Below are 8920 nucleotides of genomic sequence, written 5' to 3' on the forward strand. Positions count from 1 at the left end.
CTGAGTCACAATATCCAACTACAGACCGATTGCCTTCCTGCTCAAAAACTAACCCAACATCTACAGTACTATGAATATACCGTAGAATCCATTTCACAGCTTGCCAATGCTCCTTTCCTGGATTATGCATATATCTGCTAATAACTCCAACGGCTTGTGAAATGTCAGGTCTCGTACAAACCATTGCATACATCAAGCTACCAACAGCATTTGCGTATGGTACCCTTGACATATACTCCTGTTCAGTTTCATCCTTTGGCGACATAGTAGTACTTAGCTTAAAATGGGGAGCAAGTGGCGTACTAATTGGCTTAGTCTTCTTATCTATGCCAAAACGCTGTAGTACTCTCTTCAAATATTCTTTCTGAGATAAACAGAGTTTCTTTGAACGTCTATCTCTTATTATCTCCATGCCAAGAATTTTCTTTGCCTCACCCAGATCCTTCATCTCGAACTCCTCCTTCAGTTGAATCTTCAACTTATCAATTTCTTCCGAATTCTTGGAAGTTATCAACATATCATCAACATATAGGAGAAGATATACAAAGGAACCATCATTAAGTTTGCGCAAATACACACAATGATCGTATTTGCTTCTCTTGTACCCTTGCCGCAACATAAACTTGTCAAATCGCTTGTACCATTGTCTAGAAGATTGTTTCAATCCGTACAACGATTTTTCAAGTTTGCATACCATATTTTCTTTTCCAGCAACTTTGAATCCTTCTGGCTGAGTCATGTAGATTTCCTCCTCCAAGTTTCCATGTAAAAACGCAGTTTTTACATCCATCTGAACTAGTTCCAAATCCAACTGTGCTACCAAAGCCAACATAATTCTAATGGAGGAATGTTTTACAACTGGAGAAAATACTTCATTGTAATCAATTCCCTCCTTTTGAACATATCCTTTGGCCACCAATCTTGCTTTGTAGCGAACATCTTCTTGGTTAGGAAATCCTTCTTTCTTTGCAAATACCCATTTGCACCCAATTGCTTTCTTTCCCTTCGGGAGATTAGCCAATTTCCATGTATGATTCTGATAAAGGGACTGCATTTCTCCATTCATGGCAATCCTCCACTTATCTTTTTCTGAACTTTGGATTGTGTCTTTATAAGTGGTAGGAACATCATCAGCTACAATTGAGGTTGCACAAGCAACCGTCTCTATGAGACGAACAGGTTTCGTTATTGTCCTTTTTGGCCTGTTGGTTGCTATTGATTCAAGTTGTTGTCGAGGTTCCTGAGTTGGGATCTCCCTCTCTACTGGCTCTTCTTCCAGAGGGTAATCTTCATTTGTTTCCTCCTCTGCTTCTTGCGTAGGAAAAATAAATTTTCCCTCAAACTCCACCTGCTTTGATGCACCACCAGTTTGTTTGACATCTTCAACTGTCACCTTATCTGTTATGGCAGATTCATCAAAGGTAACATCTCTGCTGAATATAATATTCCTTGTCTCTGGACACCATAAGCGGTATCCTTTGACTCCAGAAGTAATCCCCATAAATATAGCCTTCTTTGCTCTCGGATCCAATTTTGACTCTTTCACATGATAGTATGCAATTGAGCCAAACACGTGCAAAGAGTCATAATCTACAGCAGGTTTTCCATACCATTTTTCAAATGGTGTCTTGCCATCAATAGCAGCAGATGGTAGACGATTAATGAGGTGGCATGCATATGTAATTGCCTCAGCCCAAAATTCTTTGCCCAAGCCAGCATTGGACAACATACACCGTACCTTCTCCAGTAAAGTTCGGTTCATACGTTCTGCCACTCCATTCTGTTGTGGTGTATGTCTGACAGTGAAGTGTCGGACGATGCCATCATTTTCACAGACCTTATTGAAATGATCATTTTTGTATTCACCTCCATTGTCTGTGCGAATACACTTGATCCTCCTGCCTGTTTGATTCTCCACCATCGTTTTCCATTTGAGAAAAATTCCCAACACTTCATCTTTCCTCTTCATTGTATACACCCACACTCTTCGGGAAAAATCATCAACAAAGGTTACAAAATAGTGCTTCCCACCCAATGAAGGTGTTTTGGAAGCACCCCAAACATCAGAGTGTACATAATCCAAAATGCCTTTAGTATTATGGATCGTTGTACCAAATTTAACCCTTGTCTGTTTTCCTTTGACACAATGCTCGCAAAACTCCAAGTTGCAAGTCTTTACGCCTTTTAACAATCCTTGATCAGATAGAGCTTTCAAGGATTTCCCTCCAGCATGTCCCAAGCGCATGTGCCATAGCCTGGTTGCTTCTGCCTCTTTGTCATCACTGGATGTCACTGTCGCTGTCCCAATAACTGTACTACCACGATAGCGGTACATGTTATTGTTCTTCCGATTGGCCTTCATTACCACTAGTGCACCGGAGCATATTCTCATCACTCCATTTTCTGCAATGATTTTGAACCCTTTTGATTCTAGGGCTCCCACAGAGATGAGATTCTTCTTCAAACCCGGTACATATCGAACATCTGTTAATGTTCTGATCATTCCATCATGGCTCCTTAATCTTATTGAACCAATGCCATATGAGGTAAGAGGGTTGTTATCCGCTGTGTGGATGACTCCATATTCTCCTTCTTGAAAATTCACGAACCAGTCCTTGTTGGGACACATATGATAGCTACAAGCCGAGTCCATCAACCATATGTCTGATGATGTTGATAACTCTGTTGTAACTAATGAGAAGTCTGAATCATCACAATCAGCTACATTTGAATCCATAATGGCCTTTCCATTGTTATGTCTGGCCTTATTCTTCAACTTCGGACAGTCTTTCTTCCAGTGCCCCTTTTCTCGACAAAAGGCACATTCATCTTTGCTGGGTCTAGATCTCGACTTGGATCTTCCTTTCTTAGTCCTCGTTTGATTTTGAGGACGACCCCTCACAATTAGTGCTTCTCCTTCTCCGCCCATCTGTTTTTCTCCCTTTCTTTGTTCATAGCTGTACAAAGCCGAACAAACTTCTCTGAGAGAAATTTCGTCATTTCCATGGAGTAGAGTAGTTTCAAGGTGCTCGTACTCATTAGGAAGTGACCCCAACAACATCAAGGCCAAGTCACCATCATCAAAAGTTGCATCCATATTTTGCAAATCTGTGACCAACTTATTGAAACTGGTGATATGTTCATTCATTGTGGTACCAGGAACATAGGTGAAGCGAAACAGTCTCTTCTTCATGTACAATTTATTTTGACTGTTTTTCTTCAAAAATTTATCCTCCAGTGCTTTCCATAATTTACTTGCAGAAGTTTTCTTTGTGTATGGATATTTCTGCTCTCTAGCAAGGTAGGATCGAATGGTACCGCAAGCAACACGATTGATAATTTTCCAATCTTCTTCTCCAATAACATCTGGCTTCTTTTCTTCAATGGCAAGATCTAGCCCTTGTTGAAAAAGAACATCTAGAACCTCGCCTTGCCACATCCCAAAATGTCCTGACCCGTCAAAAATTTCTACCGCAAATTTCGCATTTGACACAATTCTTGTCATAAGCGAAGATGCCAACGATGACGTATTATTGACACTTGATGTAGATTCTTCTTGTTTATTGTCTTCCATTTTGACACAAATATTATTTAGTAACTGACGACACAAATCAAGATTATTTCCTTTCTGGTATGGAAGATCAGACTAATCTGCAACCACTGAGCATACTCAGACAGAACCTTGACTCAGTTACCAAGATAGATCTTTTCTGATGTGGAAGATGAGACTATGCTGCAACCACAGAGCATACTTAGACAGTACCTTGGCTCTGATACCAATTGTTGCGGAAGCCAAATGTATATAGTGTGAATGAGTCACAACTACTATACCAAAAATTATGACAACCACTAAATAATAAACAAGACAATAAGACAACAATAAAAGAACACCAGAATTTACGAGGTTCGGCCAATTTTGCCTACTTCCTCGGACACAATCAATATTTTATTCCACTCCAAAATTACAAGTGAAATAATACTAAAGAGAGAAGATACAAATGCCTTAAGAAGATAAAAGGCAAATGAGAGGTGTGTTTAAATCCTAAACATTAGGCCTCCTTTTATAGGGTGAAATTCCCATTCAAAATTGTCATCCACCGATGTGGGACTTTTGACAATTTCAACAAATCTCCACCTTGGCAAAATTCCACATCTTCAATTTTCTTTCTTCAGTAAACACAGAATTGCAGACACGCTCTCAGGACTACTGTCCCTCTTTTGCCTGCGAATAACAAAGAGATGAGCAGGGCCGGCTCTAACGTGACGAGGGGTAAGGCATGTGCCTTAGGGCCCAAATTTGGGGCATCATTTTTAAAAAAAATAAATTTATAGGTATTTAAAAAATAATATTTAGTACTTTTTAATAAAAAATTAAAGTTTTTAATATAAAAATGAAATAGAACTCTTTAGATATGTAAATAAAGTAATAATTTGACATATTTAAAAATGTATAGATGAATAGTTTTCGCAACTTTTTACTCCTTCGTTCGATAATATATACAAAAATTCACTCTCCCTTTCTTAATATGTCCAAGTTAATCTTTCTTTTCTCCAATCTCTTTATATTTCAGAAACCCCTATATATTTTCTGTCTTTCTCTTTAATATTCTTACTCACCTTCTTTCTCCAATATTTTATTACTCACTTTCTTTCTACAAGATTTCATTAGCTTCATTGTTCAACAATACTTTTAAGCTTCCAATAATTCTATACTTCTATTGCTCTATATATCTCAAGAAAAATTAAATGAGCTGGCTATATTATCAATTGAATAAAGATAATTAGAGAAAATCGATTATAAAAAAGATTATTAACAACTTTGTATTTCAAAAAATTAGAAGAATATATTTCAAATAAAACGTATGTTATAACTATCTTTTAAAAACTTAGGTCACATAATAAACTTTGACCTTAGGCCCGCATATTCTTGACCCGCCCCGGAGATGAGGCTCCATTACATCACTCTGCGTGTGTTCCACTATTCAGTGCCCGTCATTTTCCTGCAGAATCAAATCCAACCATGATTTAAGCGAAAATGAGGAAAAATAAAAGCAAACAAAAAAAAAAAGGAATAAAAACGAGGGAAAGGAATCATACGAGATATGAGAAAAATCGAGCGGCTGAATGGCACGGGAACGGAGCTGTTCATTATTGCAAGTCCAATCGTAGAATGGGGAGAGAGCAGAATTAGTCGAATACTAAGTTTCGGTCCAGCGGATATGTATTCAGCCACACCTGGGCTCTAAAGCATATGCTCGTCATGTCTGTCCCAGGTAGCGGTGGAACCTCCGCCGGCGCCATTGGCGGCGTCGCCTTCTCGTCCTTCGATTTTTTAACACCATTCAATTCACTACTACTCTATGTAGTACAATGGTAGAGATAGTTCAGTAGTCGCATTTTATTTAGGCGACTATTTTATAAGAATATTACTTTAAATTTAAATTTAAATTTACTTTTACGAATAATTTAAAAGTTTCTATAGTATTTATGATAACTGAAAAAGAATTCACCTTTTTTAACTTGAATAAAAAAATTTAAAGTGCACAAATATAGAAGAAATGGAGGTTTATAAATAAAATAATTTCTTATCTTACTCTTTATTACATTTACATGCAACTTCACGTTGTACCATTTAGTATATATAGAGTTTAAATTCTGGTATAATGCTTACTATACATTTCAAAAAGAAAAGTAAATGCGTATTTCAAAATCTGAATAAGTGATTTATCAACCGGAACATATACCTTAAAATATAGGTGATATGAGTTTGTTCATTTTTCTAGATTCTTTAGTCCTATATGTTTTTTGTTTTTTTTGTTATTGATATATATTTTCGGAACACCTGACAAAGAAACGAACACAAATAAGCAAATTGAAGATATAAGCGATACGAAATACTAGAATAGTTAATAAAGAATAGCTAGGCCAATTGGATATATATATATATTTATTTATTTTTTTTTCTGATCGTCCTAATATATGATTAATAAAGTACTTTTGATTTATCAAAAGAATTATACGTTATTATAGTCAATAAACAAAACCATTGAGGCCTGTAAAAATTTGTCTCACCTAGGGGTAGGGTCCTTCCTTCCCGGGAACCTTTTGCCCCCAAGCCTGTAGCAATTCCATTTAATTTTTCTCCATAATAAACAAATTTTGATGTCTGAAATTCCATCTAAATTCCACAAAACTAATACAAAGAATTTCTGGAAAATTTTCTTCACAAGCAGGACGTCGATGCGGCTTTAAATAGCAGGTATCCTAATTAAAAACCTGAGTGAATTTGCCTCTCAAGGTAATATGCACGTTATTAATCCCAATTTATGTTGAGATTATAACATTAATAAAAGGGTAATTTTCAAGATTGAATGTAGAGTGGCTAATTAGAGATTATGCATTCATGTAGCATATATAGCCATGAATGCTATGTATTTTTGGGTGATCATGTTTGTCCCTTCACCCATACATTTTATGCTAAATAGTTAAGGAAATTGAGAAGGTGGAAAAAGAGAATTTGAGAAATGCCTAATCGTGTTACGGCAAGGGCAAAATCATTTTCTTCCCAACCATCTTTGGCTGAAAAACTAATAGATGATCCTGTAGATCCGAAAAATGCCCAAGGTAGCGTTACATGTGTTTATCAGTCTCATATTGGAGGATATTGGCGTAACGTGACAGTCATATGGAGAAAGCATTTGATGAATCATTCTCTCACCATATCCGTCGATAGCGTAGAAAACGGTGATCACCAAACTTGCAAAATTGATCTTAAACCTTGGCATTTTTGGGCCAAAAAAGGTTACAAAACATTTGAGGTAGATGGAAATCAATTGGAGGCATATTGGGACCTAAGATCAGCAAAATTTTCAGGGAGTCCAGAACCATATAAAGATTTCTACGTTGCCTTAGTTTCAGAGGAAGAAGTTGTCATGTTGTTAGGTGATTACAAGAAAAAAGCTTACAAAAGAACCAAATCAAGACCAGCTCTAGTAGATGCCTTGTTGTTTTACAAAAAAGAACATGTATTTGGGAAGAAAAGTTTCTCAACAAGGGCCAAATTTGACAAAAACAAAAAAGAAAGTGACATTGTCGTAGAAAGCTCAACTTCAGGGCCAAGAGATCCTGAAATGTGGATAAGTATAGATGGGATTGTTTTGATTCACATAAAGAACTTGCAGTGGAAATTCAGGGGAAATCAGACAGTACTAGTGAACAAGCAGCATGTACAAGTATTTTGGGATGTGCATTCTTGGTTGTTTAGTTCACCTGGTTCTAGCCATGGACTGTTTATTTTCAAGCCAGGGGAACTTGAGTTGGACAGTGACAAAGAGGGAAGTAGCGCCGGAGGCGACAGCGATTGCAGCGACCATACGAAGTATTATTCAACGTTGAGCCACTCTAAAGCCTCACCCTTTTGCCTTTTCTTGTGTGCGTGGAAAATTGAGTGATGGAAAAGAACGTATGTGAGCGGGGGAGGGAGAGTATTGCTGACAGGTTCGGACGAACCAGTAACTTTTACTTACATTATATTTTTGTATTAGAAAATTCATTAAAAATGTAGAAATGTTTAATTATGAATTCAGTAACAAAACGAGCTATGAGTTCGATAATAAGTTTCGGAACCTATAAATTTTAAATCCTGGCTCCGCTTCTTCACGTGAGTGTAAATGAAAGAAGCAGAGCATATATGTGTGGAATGAAATTCATTAGAGATGAGTCGGTTTCAAATTGGCTGAAACTTTCAGAAGAAAAATTATATCCCTCCAAGTCTTTGTGACTTTTGTAAGTTGTGTTCTGTATATTATTCTGCATCAAATGCTTCAGCTTTCTTATTCTGTTATCAGCTCTTTTGATTTTCACTAACACCATTTTTTACCCTTGGCTACTTGGTGCCAAGCAGTGGTAGAATAGATGCGTTTAAATCTAAAACGGCCAAAGCACATTGATAAAAATATTCTTAAGTTAAAATAATAAAAAAAAAAAGTCACTCATGCCCTTCGTTAAAGTTTGTTCATAAAACATCTTACTGTTACCTAAACATCATATATATCATTTACTTCTAACAGTTTTATTTGGCATATTTCGTCTATAACGACCATTTTAAAATAGCCATGTAAGTGAGACGTGAAAAGAAATTCAAAATTTATCCATAACTTTGCGAAATTAGTCATTTGTATTCAGACGTGCAACGAATACAATATGTATCAACTATAATCAGGTGTATACAAAGGATATAACTTGTATCGACTGTATACAAGGATATATACAAAGGATACAACATATATCGACTATATATATTCGTGCAAATACAACTAAGATGAAATATAGATAAATAAAATGCTCTTGCTAAGAGTCAAACTCAAGACCGACCTCTGCTAACTAAGCGGGCGCTCTAACCAACTGAGTTACGAGAGCTTGTTGCTCTCTTGTTTCAGTTCAAAATAATTAATCTCTTATTTCATGAATTTGCTATAAAATCTAAATATAGCTAGAAATGGTAAATTTACTAAAACTATAGCTAGAAATAGTAAATACAGTGTAAATATTTGATGGGTCGCGTAATTTTTCCTTTCTTTTTTCTGTGAAAAGAGCATTACATTCCTCCACTCAACAAGCGATGAACCAGAAACCTTATTGTGGGCATGGGCCTCGAGGCATGGCAAATTTAGCGGGTCAACTCAACTGATTAAGGGCCTGCTTTTAGCCCATTGTGCGCTTCTTCAAAAGTCAGAAACTCAGAATACAGACCTATGAAAACTAGAGATGACGTGAATTTAGCTAGCTATTTGTGTGCAAATCCCAAAAATATAAGAATAAATGAGACGGAAACGTAAGAAAAGTTAGTGACCCAAAAATACTACCTATCCAAATCTATTTTATCTCCATAAACGGAGACCCTCTTTCGCCGTGCACAAAC

General features: G+C 36.6%; 1 protein-coding gene across 1 annotated transcript; it reads left to right on the plus strand.

The window, feature by feature from the left end:
• The first annotated feature begins 6029 nt into the window (after window positions 1-6029).
• LOC104113961 (uncharacterized) lies at window positions 6030-7843 on the plus strand. The gene has a single exon (XM_009624282.4). The coding sequence runs from the start codon at window positions 6525-6527 to the stop codon at window positions 7449-7451; it is 927 nt and encodes a 308-aa protein (XP_009622577.1). The 5' UTR covers window positions 6030-6524; the 3' UTR covers window positions 7452-7843.
• The last annotated feature ends 1077 nt before the right edge of the window (window positions 7844-8920 follow it).

Source organism: Nicotiana tomentosiformis, chromosome 3 (genome assembly GCF_000390325.3).
Source record: "Nicotiana tomentosiformis chromosome 3, ASM39032v3, whole genome shotgun sequence".
NCBI lineage: Eukaryota > Viridiplantae > Streptophyta > Magnoliopsida > Solanales > Solanaceae > Nicotiana > Nicotiana tomentosiformis.

Bases quoted from the DNA above. Each gene is read 5' to 3' on its own strand.
- LOC104113961 (XM_009624282.4), top strand. From the start codon at position 6,525: ATGCCTAATCGTGTTACGGCAAGGGCAAAATCATTTTCTTCCCAACCA.